This window comes from Primulina tabacum, chromosome 2 (assembly GCF_025594145.1).
Source record: "Primulina tabacum isolate GXHZ01 chromosome 2, ASM2559414v2, whole genome shotgun sequence".
In the NCBI taxonomy this organism is placed as follows: domain Eukaryota; kingdom Viridiplantae; phylum Streptophyta; class Magnoliopsida; order Lamiales; family Gesneriaceae; genus Primulina; species Primulina tabacum.
This window is the reverse complement of record NC_134551.1, coordinates 49,420,851-49,440,396: the sequence shown is the minus strand read 5'-3', so window position 1 is coordinate 49,440,396 and position 19,546 is coordinate 49,420,851. Positions and strand designations below refer to the sequence as shown.

Below are 19,546 nucleotides of genomic sequence, written 5' to 3'. Positions count from 1 at the left end.
TGAACTGTGTGATTAGATTTGAGGGTAATATTATGATAACAAATCTAATCAAATTAACCATGACTGATTTTGACTGTATTCTGGGTATGGATGTGTTGACGAATTATCGAGCCACTGTGGATTGTTTCCATGGAGTTGTCAGATTTAGACCATGTTATGGCAGCAAATGGAATTTTTATGGTTATGATTTACAGTCTCGAATTCCATTAGTATCTGCAATGGAAATGTTCAGGTTGTGTGGGGCCCTTAGCTCCTAATCGTTATTACAATGCAATCTGATTAGGGTTAACTAATTACAGCGAAAAACGAGTTTAAAATTTCTTTACAATGAGCCCGAAAATATCTCTTTTAAAATATGAATACTGAAAATAGTATTTAATCTCAAATCATAAAATACGCCCACACGTAATCAAAGCCAATCACATACAAACAACTCATATCCTCGGGACATGCCCCGGTATATAGATACATATACATATATACTGGGAACAAGATATAAACATAAACCTCAGCCCAAGCTGTGGCTCCCTCCAGAAGTACCCTCTCCGGTTTCCTGATATCCTGGAGTACCTGCCATTGTCCACACACAAAGACAACAACAGCCCCCTTGGGGGTGAGCAAAGCTCCGTATGGAACAACCAATCATATATACCACAGATATCTAAACAACGATATATGGTATGCAATGCATGTATGTCGTGGAGGTATCAGGTAATATGCCCATCCACTGAGCACATGTCAGAACCAATCGAATCGCTATCAAATCAATGCTCGAGCTGGCACACCGGCCAATATGGGATACTCGTATGATAGTGTCGGCAAAGCGCCATCAAATCCCAAATCTCATATCCAATCACATGGGGCCACAATTTTTTATGCTTTACGGGTCATATAATACCGGCATAGCGATTGTGTTCACAAACCCCGGAATCCAATCCAATCATATCAAGTTATCCAAGGATCATAGCTCAACGTGCATGTCATGTATCGATGTATGCATAAAATGATGTGTGTTAACAAAACATTTATTTTATACATCGATATCTCAATCTCAATGTCATGTATGTCACATCAATCAACAAATAAGGCATATAGGCACATAATCTCATTTCAATCAATCAAATCAATCCGACATATATCATATAATACAGATACCTGTCGTATGTTACCCGGTCGCAACATACCTCAATTCTTCGTTTCCAGTTGATGTAGCCTGAAGATATTGATATTACACTTTATCTAGATCAATAACATACTCCAAAATCATTAATATGAGTTTCAAATATCATTTGAAACTTCAAAAATTCATGTCAAATCATAATCATATCATAATTCAATCCCGACTTCGAATATGAGTTTCTTGTCGGTTATTCTATCACATATCATAAACTCAACTTCAAATACATGCTATTCTAGCACTTTGATATTTAGAGCTGCTGGAACTAGAAGAAAATTACCTCAGTCAGAAGCCCTCGACGCGACGATCACAAATATATAATTTGTTTCGCGTTTAGACAGCGTTTCGAAGTCGATTTGGAAGCAAGAATTTCGAAATCTTTCGAATTCCCTCGAAGTTACTGAAAATAAATGACGGAGGAAAGAAAGAAAAGAACTTATCCTTATCCCACCGCCTCTCGCGCTCGGGCGGTAGAATTCTCGCGCCCAAGCGCGAGACATTCTGCCCCCGGCTTTCACTAGTACCGTGCTCAGGCGGTCACAAACTACCGCTCGGGCGCGGCATGTTTTGCCCGCATACTCATTTAACTTACCCTGGCGCTCGGGCGGTCATTTTCTACCGCCCGGGCGCCACACATTCTGTACAAATATTTATTTTTGTACTATATTGGCGTCCGGCCTCTCCACTCGAGCTCTTACAACGTCAATTCATATTCAATATTCATTTCTCAATTTCATTGTCATAATATACATCAAATGTATAATCACATATCAAATTCATGAATTATCGATAATCATATAGGATTTACGATAATACGATACACGGTCCTTACAGGTTGTTGTCAATTGGCAATGAAGGATTTTTGATCTATGCTCTTGATGCAACACGGGAAGAACGATTGAAAGTTCCAGACATTCCCGTTGTCAAGGATTTTCCAGATGTATTTCCTGATGAGATTACAGGCTTTCCGCCTCAAAGGGAAATAGATCTTAGCATTGAACTAATGCCAGGGACAAATCCTATTTCTAGAGCACCATATCGTTTAGCTCCAACAGAGTTGAAAGAACTCAAGGAACAGCTACATGATTTACTGGAGAAAGGCTACATCAGACCCAGTATGTCGCCCTGGGGAGCTCCAGTATTGTTTGTAAAGAAAAAAGACGGAACGATGAGAATGTGCGTCGATTATCAGCAGTTAAACCGGGCTACTGTCAAGAATAAATATCCTCTGCCGCGTATTGACGACCTATTTGATCAGTTGCAGGGTACTTCTGTGTATTCCAAGATTGATCTTCGTTCCGGATATCACCAGCTTAGAGTCCGAGAGGAAGATGTTCCTAAGACAGCATTTCGGACACGTTATGGACACTATGAATTCCTAGTCGTGCCGTTTGGTTTGACTAATGCTCCAGTGGTTTTTATGGATTTAATGAATCGTGTGTTCCGGGAATTCATAGATAAATTTGTTATCGTCTTTATTGATGACATCTTGATTTATTCGAGATCAAAGAAACAACACGAAGAACATTTGAAATTAGTTCTCCAAACACTCAGAGAAGCGCAATCGTATGCCAAATTTTCTAAGTGTGAGTTCTGGTTGGACAGAGTTTTATTTTTAGGCCATGTTATATCTGCACAAGGAGTATCTGTTGATCCTAGTAAAGTTGAAGCTGTTATCAATTGGCCTAAACCAACCAATGTGTCTGAGATTCGAAGCTTTTTGGGATTAGCTGGGTACTATAGGCGTTTCATTGAAGGATTTTCTAGAATAGCTAGGCCTATGACCCAGTTGACACAGAAAGATCGACGTTTTGTATGGACTGCAGAATGTGAGTCTAGTTTCCGGACTTTGAAAGAAAAGTTGACCATAGCTCCAGTGTTAGCTTTGCCTTCAGGCTCATGTGGATTTGTTGTCTGTACAGATGATTCTCTAAATGGACTGGGCGAGTGATTGCGTATGCATCTCGTCAGTTGAAGCCACATGAGACTCGATATCCAGTTCATGATTTGGAGTTAGCTGCCATTATGTTTGCATTGAAGATATGGCGTCATTATCTGTACGGAGAACAGTTTGTGATTTATTCTGATCACAAGAGTCTGAAGTATCTTTTAACACAGTCCGACTTGAATATGAGACATCGTCGATGGTTGGAATTACTTAAGGACTTTGATTGTGAGATTCAGTACCAACCAGGGCGAATGAATCAAGTTGAAGATGCTCTGAGCAGAAAGGTTCAGCCTAAAATGTTGGCATCTTTGACTATTTCAAAAGTTCATGAACATTTGGGAACTTCAGGATGGACTTACCAGTCTAGGGGCGACTACTTTATAGTTTCATCTATACAAGTTGAACCACATATTGTTTATAAAATCAAAGCAGCACAGAGAACTGATCCACATGTTCATAGATTGAAAGAATTGACTCAGACAGGTCAATCAGATAAGTTCAGTGTTGCTTTAGATGGATGTCTGCGTTATAATGGTAGACTTGTGGTTCCGAATTTGATAGATTTGAAAGAATCTATACTTCGTGAAGCTCATTGTAGTCGGCACAGTGTTCATCCTGGAATCAGAAAGATGTATCATATTTTGAAATCTCACTACTGGTGGGAAGGTATGAAGAAAGAGATTTCTGACTTTGTGGCTAGATGTTTGACGTGCCAACAGGTTAAAGCTGAGAGAATGAGACCTGGTGGTATGTTACATAGTCTTGAAGTGCCACAGTGGAATTGGGAGCACATTGCTATGGATTTTGTGACACACCTACCTCGTTCTAATCGTGGTTGTGATGCGATTTGGGTGATTGTTGATAGATTGTCTAAATCAGCCCATTTTATTCCTTATGATCGTACTTGTACTTATAAGAAAATGACAAAAATGTACACCGATCATGTGGTGAGATTGCATGGTGTGCCTGTAACCATAGTATCAGATCGTGATCCCAGGTTTGCTTCGAAGTTTTGGGGTAGTTTGCAATCAGCATTGGGTTCAAAGTTGGCGATGAGTACTGCATATCACCCACAGACAGATGGTAAGTCTGAGAGGACCATTCAGACACTCGAGAACATGTTGCGAGCAGTCGTGATGGATTTCAGGGGTGGTTGGCAGGAATCATTGTCACTTGTTGAGTTCTCTTACAATAACAGTTTCCAAGCAACCATCGGAATGACACCATTTGAAGCCTTGTACGGTAGAAAATGTAGATCTCCGATATGCTGGGAAGATGTAGGAGAAAGACATATGTCAATGCCAGAATTTATACAAGAAATGAAAGAGAAGGTTGAAATGATTAGGAAAAGAATGAAAGCAGCGCAAGATCGTCAAGCCAGTTATGCTAATAAAAGACGTAGGCCTTTAGAATTTCAGGTTGGCGATCAGGTTTTCTTGAAAGTATCACCGTTTCGTGGTACTATGAGATTTGGGCGCAAAGGGAAGCTAGCTCCGCGTTATATTGGTCCATATGCGATTGTTGAGAGGATTGGCACGTTGGCTTATCGTTTAGACTTGCCGCAGAGTTTGTCTGCGATACATGATGTGTTTCATATATCTATGTTACGAAAGTATGAGCCAGATCCTTCTCATGTCTTGAGAACTGATGAGGTGGAGTTGGATAGTTCCCTTAGCTCTGTTGAGCATCCAGTGCAAATCCTTGATCGTAAAGAAAAGCAACTCAGGAATAAAACGATTCCACTGGTTATGGTACAATGGAGTAGACATGGGAGAGAAGAAGCTACATGGGAATTAGAGGCTAAGATGCGTCAGGAATGGCCTCATTTGTTTGAAAATATAATAAATTATTCCATGTATTCTGATTTCCCTATGTACTATCAGTGGTAAATGTTTGTAAACCAATTTTGTATAAATGTTGTGTATGCTAGATTTCGAGGACGAAATCTTTTATTAGTAGGGGAGAATGTGAGAGCCCAGCCCAAACTAAAACCCCAAAGCCCAGCCCATTTAGGAATAAGTTAAATTAAAATAAAAAAAAAAGATAATTATCTAATTTACTCTCTCTCTCCCGTAACTTCTCGGCATCAAGCTTCGGTTTTCTTTCTTTTTCCAATTTCGAATTTTCTTTCAGCGATTGTGGCCACACCGATGATCGAAAAAATAAAGTAAATATATATTCGGAATCCTCTCGACAAGGGCTATCTAGTGATACCCTTTTTGCTAAGAAAACTTACGACTCTCGGAAACCCGTCGGAGACCGCCGCTCGTTTTTCGCCGGAATTTGTGAGGAAATTCTCGGTTTAAGCTTCCTAGAGCTTTACTCCGAAGCCTTGAGGTATTTAGGGTTTCGAAATTTTGGGTATTTTGGATAATTCGAATTCCAACAATTGATATATGTTGTATTATTGATTGTAGGTACTATATCGGAGTCGATTAGAGGTATCTATCAAATTTTCGGAATTTATTTGGATTAAATTCAAAAATTCAGATTTAATTAATTAGAAATTTATGATTTTTGAAATGTTAAATCGTTATTGGGATGTGTTTATAGCATTAGAAATAGAAAATGAAAATTTTGGAAAGTCCTAGAAAATATCGAAAATTTCAGATTCGGTACGATTGAATTTTCGTAATTTCAAGTGGTATATTATTGAGAAATTTAAATTTATTAAGTTAAATAAATTGATATATTTGACTTTGCGATGAGTTTTAGAAATTGTAAAGCCTAAATTAAGGATTTTTAGAATTTTAGGCTAGATTAGTGAATATTGGAAAAATAAATAGGACTTGATATGAAATGTATTATTTGCCACATGATTGGAGTTTTCAGGAAATATCTAAGATATTTTGTGGTAAATTAAAGGCAGTTGAGGTACGTATGAACTGTTTTCATTACGACGTCTATTATGACGTGAGATGACGTTGAGTATTATGTAATGAGTTGTGGCGTGCTTTATGTGCTTCTGTGACTACGTGATTGCATTCATGCATTCATTTGAGTTGATACTATTGGTGCATAGCATTTCGAGCCTTGACTCCTTTGATTGCTATTGATATTGATATTGATCTATCGAGTTGTTGCGTCATCAATAGAGCGGGTGGGTAGGATTAGCACTCCGATGACTTGCATGAGGGCTGAGCGGGTCGCTCCCGTACCCTCGATGCTACGTGCATGGAGGAGCGGCGGCATGATATTACGTTGCTGCAGTCCTGGCACAGGTGGCCACTGTTCTTGTTGCTGATGCGTTTCATTTGGACTCCGTTTTGGTATCCATTATTTTGTTGTTACCGACACGCATTGCATTGCATTTCATTGCATTTTACTTGATTTTATTTCATGTCAGTTATATTTGTCGTAATATTACTGGTTCGGCGTACTGGGGCCGACCCCTCGTTTCTTTTTATGCTGTGGTTGTTTTTGATGCCATAGCAAGTTATCCAGGAGGATTTGACGCGTCTGGTGGAGCGTCAGGTAGTGGTGCCCAGTCTTCGAGTCATGGTTAAGAGTTCCCAGATATATATATATATACTATATTATGGAATCATACATTTACCGGGGAGATGCCCCGTGTAGCTGTACTGTTATTTTTACGATGTTTTGAATTGATAGTTGTGTGATCGAGCCTTGCCGGCTCTGCATGTATATAGTCCTGGCCAGTGCGGCTATAAGTTGTGAATTGATGTTGTGACTTTATTTCGAGTATATAAATATTATTTGTGATATTTTGATTTTTTTTTTTTTTGAGATGTCCTATTTACGAATAGGTCATGCCGAAATTTCTGTAGGCCCAAAATGGAAAATTTTAATCGCTTTCGCTGTTTACATTAATAAATCCTGGTTGTTTGGTCATTAAATATTAATCAGGAGCACGGGCCCCCACAACAAAATTATCCCAAATGTTTTTTTGATGAAGATTTTTCAAATAAAGTCCATGGATAATTTTGTAATTTCAAAACTAATGTGTAAACGAATGTTTAACCTTCAATGTACATGTGATCATAGAGTAATGAACTAATTGACCTTTGAAATTGAAGTGTAATGAATTATGGTGACTTTGGGGGTGTAACCTTCATTGTACATGTGATTATAGAGTCGTGTCCGTTCTAAATCAATATCTCATACATGTGATCATAGAGTAATGAACTAATTGACCTATGAAATTGAAGTGTAATGAATTATGGTGACTTTGGGGGTGTAACCTTCATTGTACATGTGATCATAGAGTCGTGTCCATTCTGAATCAATATCTCATCTCTATATATATATGATATCATTAGTTCAAGAAAATCATTCGAATTCTAATTTGATTTAGTCACCTACAAATTCAGAATAATCTCATTGTATCTTGAAAGAAATTTTTCACGTCCTTGTGGCTAAAGTGAGAGAGAAAACATTTCTTAAAAGAAAGCGTTACAAATGTGACTTGGAATTCATTCACACACTATCCAAATTTCGAAATAATCTCTCAACATAATTCACGTATGAATAGTTGAATCAAATGCCAATTATATTACTCATCCACCATTCACTGTTGATTCTGCTCAAATGGATAGAAACACAAAGCGTGTAAAATATGAACACAATTATATATCATTGATCGGAGACTATACACGTAAAAGAAACTTTAATAACCAGTTGGTGTAGTAGTAGCTGTTGAATCTTCTCCGGCTTCGATTTTCTTGTAAGTCGCGTCCGCTATCTTCGTCGCTTGGGAGGCCATAGCCGTGTCGTAAGATGCATGAAGTCCAAACAGGAAATAGTAAAGCAATAGAAAAGCAGTCCACGCTGCAAACCTCATGAAGGAATCCTTTTTAAGAGATCCGAGAAGGAAGATATTAATAGCAATTGACAAAGATGGTAACCAAGGTACTAATGGGACACCCCAATGCTTGGGAGTGCGAGCTTGAGGGACGAAAAAACAGATTCCTAAGGTGGAAATGATCAGTATTGGTACCGTGATGCAGTAGGCGATCCAGCCCTTCTCGCTTACACCCCAGTAAATGGCAGTGGCAATTGAGGATCCAAGGATGAGCAAAAGGAAGAGTATCAGTTTGTTGCGATTCTCTGTGGAGGTTTCGCCACTGACGTAGTATCTACGAACGAGAAGGGCAATGGCAACGAGCATGAAGATGAAGAGCGTAGAGATTGAAAGCAATTCGGATAGGATGCCGAGGTCTGTAAAGAAGGCAATGGCTGCTGTAGCTGCAAGCATGACAACGGTGGCATTAATTGGTGTCCCGGTTCTTTCGTCGACTTTGGCGAACCATGGTGGCATCATGTGAGTGCGTGCAATGTGGGTGAGGTAACGAGCCTGACCCACTGCCCCTACCAGCAGAACTGATGTCATGCCTTTTAGTGCACCTGCTGCAACCACATACTGAGCCCAACTCCACCCAACCGCCACAAATGCCATCGAAAAAGGAGCATTAACGTCTATTTTCTGGTATGGTTGCATGAGGCAGAGAACTACGGCTAACACGCAGTACAAGAAAGTGGTAATCACCATAGAGCCAACAAGACCGATGGGGATATCTCGGGGAGGATTTTTTGTTTCCTCGGCCATTGTGGAGACTGCATCGAAACCAACATATGCGAAGAACAGTACCGCAGAGGCCTTGAAGATTCCATGGGGGCCGTATGGTGAAAAGGAAGAGTAATTCTTGGTGTCTGCTTTTATAAATCCGCATATGATGATGAAGACAATGACGAAAAGGTGAACGACTGATGCGATGTAGTTGAGGCGAGAGGACCCCTTTATGCTGAGAACTGCGATGATGCAAATGATTATGATGACACCAACGGCTATGGGGTCAAGTTGGTCGTAGCCATGAGCTAGTCCATGGGCGTGGATGCGAAAATCTTTGGGATTTTGGTTGCACAATGTGGCGAAGTAGGAAGTCCAAGAACGTGCAACAGCAGCACCGCCGATGACATACTCGAAAAGGATGTTCCCGGCGGCGATGAATGCCACGAAATCGCCAAGCTCCACTCGCAAGTAAGCAAATGAGCCACCTACAACATTTTGGTGATGAAAGTGGCATAAAAAATATTATCTACCACTAAACTGCTTTATTGGCCAATGTTGATAAAAGTTGAGGAAAAGTTCATTGACTTCATTCTATTTTTTCGGAGTCGTCGCTAAGGTTACGGGGATTTGAGGTTGTCGACTAGGCGAAATGTCAATGAATGAGGCGGGTTTTCTTGGCCCAACTACGGCACGTAGACGTCAACTGGCCGCAAATCCTTTTGCAGATGGGGCCAAAATTTGTGGAAAAAGAGCTCATCATATGTGTACAATTTGACCAACAATTTCCAAAATTGCAGAGATATCCTTGGTCAATTTTTATAATTATAATTATAATTTCATATTTATTTTAATATAAATCAAACTAATTATAAAAATTTATTAATTTTCAAAAAATAAAAAATTGCAAAAATATGCCACGCGCTTCATCCGATCATTATTTCAGTTTTAGTTCGATCAATTATTTTCTAAGGGAGAGTTTTCATTTTTTGTTAATCTTAAAACTGGGATGTCATAAATTTAAATATGTTGACCTAAAAAATGATTTTTATTTTTAAATAAATATCATAAACATAAAAACAAAAAATATCCGAAGGCTTTGATGCTATTCATTTTCCGGCAGACAAAACAAAAAGAAAAATAATAATATCTTTCCTTGGAACATTTGGTGTTCAAACCAATGTGTTCTCTTCTCCGAACCTTTTTTTATTATTATTTTTTAATAAATTCATTAAAACTCAGAGCAATGATTTTGAGCATTTTCTAAAAGGATATTTTTTACAAATGTGTTTTAAAATTTTTTAAATAAATTTTAATAAAATAATAATGTTGTTTAAATTTTTTAAATATTATTTTTCAACAATAAATGTGAGTACAACTTGTTCGAAGCTTAAATAGAAGATTTCATGGTTATTTTTAAAAATAAAATGAAATAATGTTAAATAATAAATATATTATTATTTATTTTAACTAATAATCATTTAAACTGTGTAAATAAAATTAACAATATGTTTATTTAATATAAAATAAAAATGAATGATCGATTAATAAAATTTACAAATAATTAGTGTTAGTTAATGTTTAAATAATTGTTTGAGATAATTAAAATATTAATATAACGTGTATATGAGCACACATTTCAATGAGGTGGCGGATGTAGTTTTGTTAAAGAGCCCAAAGCAGTGTGAAGTGATTGGTGAATGCGTGTACCTGCAACGGGGATTTCCACGGCGAACTCGGTGTAGCAGAATACAGAAAGCAAGGCGGAGAGGCCGGAAATGACGTAAGATAGCACGACGGCGGGGCCGGCATCTTGATTGGCCTCCTGGCCGGTGAGAACAAATATTCCGGAGCCGATGACGGCGCCCATGCCGAACCACATCAAGTCCCACCACGAAAGCGTCCTTTTCATCTCATTCGCACTTCTCGCCTTCACCTCTAACTCCGTCTGAACATTCGACCTGGTCAGAATCCGGTCCACTAATCGAACCGGAGTCTGTCTCAACGCTTTCACGTAATTGGCCGTGCTCTTGAACGACTCCTCCGGGAAGAAGTCGTCTTTTGTGAACGAGCACGCTGATCTCCACCGACCCAACTTCCCCGATGACCCTCCTCCGTTGGTTTGGGTTCCTCCTTCCATCTTCACTTTCCCGTTTACACCTGCAAAATTGAAACACGAATTATGTTCTCCCAAATACGATCGTTTAACAGATCTAGACCAGGAAAACAAAAAAGTAATCCGAACAATCTCTTGAAGCAAAAGATTAACTGATAAAGCAGACGATGAAGTAGTTCGGTAGGTGATTACTGAAATAACACAATCGAAGAAACCAAAAAAATCAGCAATTTGGTGACGTAAAGCACGTTTAACCATGCCGTCTAACAAACATGTAATGTATACGCACGCAGATGCATGCGATTCAATCCCAAAACAGATTCACTACAGAATTAAACAAGGAGAAACGAATGAACTTGCGCATAATCTTACAGTTCAATCTTTAGTAAATAACAACATTAAATCACAGAACTCGAATTCCGGCAACATAAAACTCGTGTTTACCTGGGTGTGGACCGTGGAGAGAGAGAGAGAGAGAGAGAGAGAGAGAGAGAGGTAGTGTATGATTCTGAATTCAGAGCTCACCGCCGAGGGATCGGGCGGAAACAATGATCGGTGACAGGCTGTGCTACGTTGACGTGGTGAACCTATTAATGATTTCAACTATGTAAGCATCAAGCATGGGTTTTATAAGGAACGTATGGGTTGAATTTGTAGTAGTACAAATTATATTTTAGTTGTATCATTAATTATAATTTATTTTAAAAATTAAAAAATTATATATTATTTCTACAAATCAAGTATTTAATATAACTTAATTGTCATGCTCATTTTATATCAAGTTATAATGTAATAACCTCTTTTGCGAATTGATAAGGTTCGGAATGATGTGAGAAGATATTATTTGACGTTACATGATTGATTATGGCGTGGAATATATTTTTTACTGAAATACTGTAAAATATATACTCTAGAGATTGATATTTAGAGTGAGCCAATGTTAACGGTGGAGATTCATCTTATCTCATTAATGAGTAACCTTCTAAATAAAGGTTGTAATGTAATAAATTTATCGCGTATCGTGTGAGAACAATTAATACCAATTAGAGGTCTTTTTCAAAGAGCTTTACAGAATGTACTGTGGACTAAATAGTTGACTTTATAAATAAAAAATTCGGATATTTTTTAAATTTTAGAGGATTGTGAAACAATATTTTATTGATTCGAATGATAATTAAAATAGATAAATAAATGAGTAGATTTCTTGTGAGATGGTCTCACGAATTTTTATCTTTGAGACGGGTCAATCCTACCAATATTCACATTAAAAAGTAATTCTCTTGGCATAAAAAGTAATAATTTTTCATGGATGACCAAAATAAGAGACATGTCTCACAAAATACGACCCGTGAAATCGTCTCACACAAGTTTTTGGCTAAATAAATTTGACACTGGATAATTAAAAATTTTGAATAGAGTATAAACTGTAAAAAAATTATCCGGAGGAGATAAAAATTAAGTAAAAGTAATGATTATATTTCGAGATGTAAAATAAATGGAAATATTTTTTTAGAAATAAAATGAAGATAAGATTATAATATTAGGGTTTTTTTTTTGGAGTTGGGAAAATTATATCATTTAAATGGAAACAAACAAAACGAAGCCTGTATATTTTTAATATTGTTCGAAAGGAGATGAAAATAATCGTAGAAGTCAAATTTTTGGTGACCGATAATGTGAGAGCTAAAAATATACATAATAATTCTTACGAGACGGTCTCACGATTCAATTTTACGAGACAAATGTTCTATTTGAAACATCCTATGACAAAATATAACTTTTTATTGTAAGTATGACTATAATTATTCCGTTTCACGAATAAAGTTATATGAGACCATATCACAAGGACCTAATAAAAAATATATTGTGATATAAAGTTACAACAAAATACAATAATGTGTAGTGGAAATGGTGAAATTAAAAATACTTCAATATTGGGAAACTCAAAAAAGTTTTGAAAAATCATGAAAAGAATATAGTAATATTATTAATAAAAATGAAAACCAAGAAGTCCGGAGTGATTTTACCCAATGATATGTTGTAGTATAAAATATCCACTCCGTAAAAAAATAATTATCCTCTAAAGTTTTTTTTTAAGCAACTCTAAAGTTCCTTTTGAAATACAAACAAAAACTTGTGTAAGACGATCTCACGAATCATATTTTGTGAGACAAATCTCTTATTTGGATCATTCACGAAAAAATATTACTTTTTATGTTAAGAGTATTACTTTTTATTGTAAATATCGCTAGTGTTGACCCGTCTTACATATAAAATTCGTGAGATTGTCTCACAAGAGTCCTATTCGTAAAAGTTAAAATTCATCTAATTTAAAGAATTTGCTAAATTAAAAATCCATATTTTTCCTCGTGTATTTCATATCTACGTTTAGCTAGCAAGACAATATGATCATAAATTATTTTACTTCAATTTTGAGATAAAGACAGAGACTCTTATCCTTACCTTATATTGGTGGTTATGCAATAGATGTGAAATCAATTTTTTGTTTTTTTTTTGAAAAAAAAAAAAACAAATCTTGGAAGCTCAAATTATTAAATAAAGATTAATTTAGTTGTCACCATCGATCAAAGTTCATATCGCCTTCGAGGTATAAGATTGTCCTCAGACGGCTGCCGGCTTTTTCCACAGGATATTATGAACTGAATCCCTATGGCGGCATTTGGAACTTTATATTATTTTTAACAAGAAACTCGCGGTAGCTATTTGTAAATATGAATATGATAAATCGTCGAGCTGCACATAGTAACATGCGAATCATGTTAATCGGATAAATTTTATGTAAAAAGCTCGTATAAAAAAGATTTAACAAAAAATAAAACATGTAACTAATCGATCACAAATATATCTATTACAGTAATTCGAACGCTCTTGGTAGATGAAACTTTAAATTATTTATGATTCCCATGTCATATTCTATGATAAAAATAATAAGATGGAGACCTGAAAATGAAAAGGGGAGATAAAAGAATCTGTTTGGTGACTCGGAATCTTACGTTTGATGCTAGAATCTTGCGAGGATAACCATTGGCAATATTTTATACCTATTTGTCTTATATATATATATATATATATATATATATATTTCGAGTTACAACAGTTTGACATACTATATATCACTGTAGTATTTAATTTAAGTTTATTTCATTAGAATCAAAGTTGTGATGAGACCGAGCTTTAACTCTAATGATCTCACATTGTTTTCTCTTTGTAATGACTCGAGTTCGAGTCCTCCCACACCCTAGAATAGGATTTTAAAAAAAATTGCGATACATCTTGTCATATATGGTAAAAATTAAAAATTTAAAATGAGTTTATAACGTGCTACATTGAACTTCTATAGCAACTTAGGTTAATCATTTTCGTAAAAACGAAGATGAATACGAAGTAGTTGCTATATGAGCCCATTGTGCAGTCATGCAGCTGCGAACCTAGGCTTGGGGCGTGACAAAATGATATCAGTGCCGGTCACTGACAAGGAACACCGATAAATAAGTGTTATGCGGTGCAAAGTGTTACGTGCATGAGAGTCACCTCTTGAACCTACGAGGTAAAGTGCTACATGACGGAATCCACCTCTTAAAACCGTAGGAGCCACCTTTCTCGGCACTAGAGGATCGAGGGGTTAGGCGGCGACGAGGACGTCGCGTTCTAAAAAAAGGGTTTGGACATATAAAGAGGGTTTGGACATATAAAGATTTTTTTCCTCTTTTTTCAACTAATTAAAAGTCCAATTCTCACACCACTCTAACTCTACTCTAGACCAGCCCCTAAAACTCGAAAATTATGCTAAGAAACTCTTGAAATTCTTCAAATGAATAGCTTCATTTTATAGGCAAAAAACAAGTCTTTCCTCCAATCCATGTTGGATATCTTCCGATCACCAGTTCGATAATAAAGAAGGTGATGTGTTGATTAACAAGCATGATAATGATACCTTCCAATGTATGCATGTGAATATATATAAATATATATATATATTTATTTATTTAGCTTAGTTATTTAAATTTTATTATATATATATATATATTAATTATTAACACTATAAAAAATAATTAAATATTGCATAAACCTAATTATGAAGTATTACAAAAGTAAAAATACTATTATATAGCACGATCGAATCACATGCAAACGAAAGGAGACTTGTACCCGTTAAAAACCCCATACAGTCCCAGAAAAAGTACCCAAAACTTCTGAATAGTTTGTCCATTGAAATATACTTTTTCTGCTCCCTAAGAGAGATAATTCGTTTTGCTTAAAAAACAACAAACAAAAGAAAAAAAATGGAATCCACTCAACATATTCAGTATGATTACAACGAGGGACCAAGAAATTGGTAGATTTAGCCCGAGGGAAAAAAAGAAAGAAAGAAAGAAATTCATCAGAAAATAAGTTTCAAGATACTTGAGAATGGTACATGATCACAATTTCGTATCTGCCCACTAACAAAGCACGATAATGGAAAATGACACGCATGAACTAAAATAGAAACAAATCAAGAAGTTCATTAATCTGAAGTCAGCTTTCTCTTCTCCTTCCCGTTTTTATCTTTCGCCTTCTCGATTTTTACGGTATGTCTCCCACCCTTCTCCGTTTTCACACTACCACTGCTGTTGTGCTTGCTGACAGATTCCTCTTGAGCACTGCACATTTGAGACTTCAATCGGAACCCAAACTTCTTTGAGACGTTCCCCCAGGCGCTGGATTCTTTGCCCCGACCTAGTTTCTCGATTTCTTGCCGCATGTTAGAGCACTCCTTTTCGAGCTGGGAAACTCTCATCCTCATGCTATCCATGCCTACTTTCAAGACCTGGTTTTCACGGACAGCGTTGGCCCACCCTCCATCATTTTGACCCATCAACCCGCTTCCTTAATTGTCTCGACCCGTCAAGATTTTCCGAGACGAGGAAGCAGCCTGCTATTGAAGTCCTCAGTTGCAGCTGCTCAAAGAAGAGGACTTGGACTATTATTCTCAGAGGAAGCCTTTCGTTCTGAGCCGCATGGGTGCAAGCTTCCAATGACAGTTTCTGGCAGTCCATAAGCCGGCAGAGTTGCTCCCTGTCTGATTCTGCTAGCCATGGATGGGACTAATTGCAGGAAAACAAATAAAAAAATAAATAAACTTTCACGAAGTGCTTCAAGACGCATGTGTTGCATAAAACTGAGACTGTTGGAAAAGTTACCTTGAGATAAATATCTATGGCACGATAAAGACCGTCATCCAAGGGACGTGCATATTCAGGAACAGCAGCCATTAAAGACTGAAATTTCGGGAGTTTCAGATTAACGTCTGGTGCAACCTCCGCAAGGTACCCATCAATCAGTTTGGCAACCATCGTGATCGGTGTCAGAGATGGTGATCCCATTAAGTGACCATCATCAGAACCTGGAGATGCACCACCGAGTACCTGATCCACAGCCATGAAATGTTCTAGAATCCGATACACGCAATCCACATCATACAGGGTTTCCATGGAGTACGAAAAATTCGGCATCAATAGATCCTCTAGAGTCGCTTGATCGAGCTGGACGCCTATCCTTTTCTCCAAATTCGATGTGAAAGAGGGGTTTACTCGAAGAATCTTGGCTGTTTTAAGTAAACCAAATAGAAAGTTGGTTGGGACCAGACCCTTCTGCATCGGGAGTAAATGGTCAATCTCTTCGAGAAGCAGCTTTTGATCCTCTTCAGGTAATGAGACCACCGATCCCACTGGTGCAAGCCGGTTGCTGGACTCACTGGCACCCTGGCGCCGGTTTAGTCCTGGCAGGTACTTTCTTGCATAAGAATTAAGAGAACCAGCGATAATTTCCTGTTTTACTCCCCGAGATTCCAACGCCGATATTAACCTTTTGTAAAGAGGTAAGCTTAGAGATGATGCATCCTCATACCACCAATCTGAATTCGAATTTCTTGGCCTAGCGCCGGTGCTTATCCCATTCCATAAAACGCTTCCTCCAGGACTTTGCATCGGACCACCATGCTCCATCACAGGCCACCCAAACAAATTTGGGTCGGTACATGCCTTTGCAGCTAAACAATCAATGCATCTTTTAGGGACTTGGAGTTCCTCAGCATAAGAGAGAATATCATCACAGGTTTGGAGTGCTTTCAAAGAGTCCTTCCAGTTACGTAGAACCACTTGATGGAGAAATATTTCAGTCTGAGAAATGAGGTTTCCCTCCCCGTATTCTTCAGTCATTTCAAGATGTTCGGCAGCACACCGAAGGTATACCACATTAGCAGCAGTAAGTTCGAGTTTAACCCCGTAGCAGAATTTAGCTACAAGTTCAAAAGATTTTGTCCCTCCAGGAACATCAGGAAGCTTAATGATAGATACTCCTCCTTCAGACGCCTCTGCAATTAGTCTTTCCATAACCCCACTTCTTGAGAGCAACGGAAACTACGGAACGTAAATTTGACTTCAGTAAATGAAAACAAAATCATGTTGAGATTTCTTTTGGAGATATAACGAGCAAAACAATTTGTTCAAGTGGGACTCAAGTACACGCGGAATCAAAAAAAAATTAGTCAGTATTTCCTTTAGATGTCTTCTCAGAACATTATTAACATATTCTCGAAACAAATACTGCTATGTTGAAAAAGTCACAACTACCTACCACATTAAGATCTGATACGTGGACATTAAACCTGAATCGGTAAATTATAACATTAAGATAATGAGAGGCAGTAAACATCATCCATGAAAAGTAAAATAATACCTTGTGAAGATGAAAGGACATTTCCCCAACTTCAACGACTATATCACTGGGGAGACCGGTTGTGCAGAACCTGTGGTTAGAAGAAGAAAATATGCACACTCAAGAGACAAATCACTACTGCATTTAACAGTCAACTCCAGTAACTTCACTGCCATAAACCGATAAATAACAGCGAAACAAACACTTAAATTTCAAATCATTCTGTTTGAATGCTAAAAGAAGAATCAATTAGTTTTCAGTTTGTGACTGGATTTTCAACTTTTTAGTCCAAATCCATTCTAAACATTTGGATAGTTTTCAAATCCATGAATGTCAAATCCTTCAGCTTTAATTTTAACTTTTTTTAACAAAAAAATAAAAAAGTAATCAAATTTCCGATCACAGGAGTCACTTCAAATTTATTCATCTAAATCAAATCTTTCAACGAACACACCATTAGATATTGATCTTCTCAGGATGAAGCAAAATCAGAAACCAACATCGGAGCAAGGATCACGGTTTCATAAACTCAAACCAAGAGGAATATAAAACAACGGGACAATCATACTTGAAAATTATCAGCAAAATCAACCAAACAAAAGGATAGTAAGTAGTTCCCAGAATAAGAATTCCAATAATAGCTAAAAGGTTCATGTTGAAGGGTAGATGAACGAACCAGGCTTGGCCTTGCTTCTGAAATGCATCAGTTTTAGATCCCAATTTCATGCATGCCATCTCCTAAAAATGCACTCCAGATGAAAATGCTTCAGTTTCTGAACCTTTTCCGGAGGACCAACAATCCTCTTCCTCCGACCCGAGATTTCTTCAACCAAAGCAGTGGCACTTCAATTTTTTTGAGCAGCAACAAATCTTAAACCAACACCAAATTTCTCCTCTTCGATACTTACAAAAGCGGTTACAAAAACTTAAACTAAAAGCAAAACTTAAAAAGTATTGATGAGCAAAAAACACCGAAGAAAACTATGATCTTGCGGAAGCCCACGTACAAAGACGCCAGCTTTATGCTATTAATGCGGCAAGCTGCTCCACAAGCAAACCCCAATAGAGTAATTTCTATTCATTTCTCTGTCCCCAAAGAAAACCCAATCGCCAGCTAACCCAAAATCTCACTCCAGAGCGAAATGTATTCAAGAAATTATAAAATTTTCAAATCAGACGCCAAGTTTAGGTCAACCCCTCCAAAAAAATAAAACCACCCAGTTGTTCTGACACAAACTACTGCCTTCTTTAAGCCCAAGAAGATTCCAATTTTCAGCCCTTTGTGCCACATGAGCCAACGGAACCCGCGCTCCCATTAAAGAATAACTCGAGTAGAAATCAAGGGAAACCCGCAGAAATTTCTTAATATTATATTGCACGACAGAGCTTGGGAAATCATAATTAATGGCTGCTCTGAAACACAAACAACTCCTTCATAAAAGTGGGACCTTTCCTTTGAAACGTACTCATTGCTTAGAGATGCTAAATTAAAAACCAAAACCCATTTGGGATTTTATAGTTAGTGACGGTGAAATGATGGACTATATATCAATAATCAAATGAAATTACCGAAAATGCATAATCTTGAAACCTTTCTCATTTATGTATTTTTTGATTGGGTTATCTCCGGTCTTTGAAAGCAACCGATATCTGCTCATCCAGCCAGACCATGTGGACGCATTGCTTTCTTTAATGCTTTAATTCTTTCTTTATTAAAGGTAATTAATAGCATGGTGTGTGGGCAGTGGATCCTAGAGCAGATGAGAATGTGGAAAAATTGACAATGCCAAAGGATGACATGATAATATAATATAATTTATTCAAATTTGTGACCAAAAAAAAAAATACATTTTCCATAATTTGTTGAGGAGGCTTATTGTGACGGTCTCACGAATCTTTATCTGTGAGACGGGTCAATCATATCGATATTCACGGTAAAAAATAATACTCTTAACATATAAAGTAATACTTTTTCATGAATGATCCAAATAATAGATATATCTCACAAATACGACTCGTGAGACTGTCTTACACAAGTCTTTGCGGTTAATGAGATCC

At 37.3% G+C, this 19,546-nt stretch overlaps 3 protein-coding genes across 5 annotated transcripts; 1 reads left to right on the top strand and 2 right to left on the bottom strand.

Moving 5' to 3' along the window:
• Positions 1-2,345: 2,345 nt before the first annotated feature.
• LOC142537825 (putative mitochondrial protein AtMg00860) lies at positions 2,346-3,128 on the top strand. The gene is made up of 2 exons (XM_075643312.1): positions 2,346-2,442; positions 2,797-3,128. Exons 1-2 carry the CDS (start codon positions 2,346-2,348, stop codon positions 3,126-3,128), a joined length of 429 nt encoding a protein of 142 aa, XP_075499427.1.
• A 4,388-nt stretch (positions 3,129-7,516) lies between these two features.
• LOC142534543 (cationic amino acid transporter 1-like) lies at positions 7,517-11,390 on the bottom strand. 3 transcript variants are annotated; one of them, XM_075641415.1, is made up of 3 exons: positions 11,225-11,383; positions 10,363-10,812; positions 7,517-9,140 (listed from the first exon to the last, which is right to left on the bottom strand). In XM_075641415.1, exons 2-3 carry the CDS (start codon positions 10,790-10,792, stop codon positions 7,753-7,755), a joined length of 1,818 nt encoding a protein of 605 aa, XP_075497530.1. In that variant the 5' UTR covers positions 10,793-10,812; positions 11,225-11,383; the 3' UTR covers positions 7,517-7,752. The 3 variants fall into 3 exon arrangements, with proteins under 3 accessions (XP_075497530.1, XP_075497539.1, XP_075497522.1); XM_075641424.1 differs by having other exon boundaries at positions 11,294-11,318; XM_075641407.1 differs by having other exon boundaries at positions 7,519-9,140; positions 11,213-11,390.
• Positions 11,391-15,064: 3,674 nt separating this feature from the next.
• Positions 15,065-19,064, bottom strand: LOC142534536 (BTB/POZ domain-containing protein At1g30440-like). The gene is given in 6 exon segments (XM_075641400.1): positions 15,065-15,656; positions 15,658-15,876; positions 15,973-17,190; positions 17,510-17,579; positions 18,165-18,358; positions 18,496-19,064. Coding segments are annotated over 5 exon segments (1,926 nt in total). The 5' UTR covers positions 18,224-18,358; positions 18,496-19,064; the 3' UTR covers positions 15,065-15,296.
• Between the last annotated feature and the right edge of the window lie 482 nt (positions 19,065-19,546).

Excerpts from the sequence above, each read along its gene's own strand:
- LOC142537825 (XM_075643312.1), top strand. The coding sequence starts at position 2,346 with ATGAGAATGTGCGTCGATTATCAGCAGTTAAACCGGGCTACTGTCAAG. Across the intron at positions 2,443-2,796 it reads CCTATTTGATCAGTTGCAGG|GCCATGTTATATCTGCACAA; the intron begins GTACTTCTGTGT and ends TTTTATTTTTAG.
- LOC142534543 (XM_075641407.1), bottom strand. The coding sequence starts at position 10,792 with ATGGAAGGAGGAACCCAAACCAACGGAGGAGGGTCATCGGGGAAGTTG. Across the intron at positions 9,141-10,362 it reads CGTGGAAATCCCCGTTGCAG|GTGGCTCATTTGCTTACTTG; the intron begins GTACACGCATTC and ends AAAATGTTGTAG.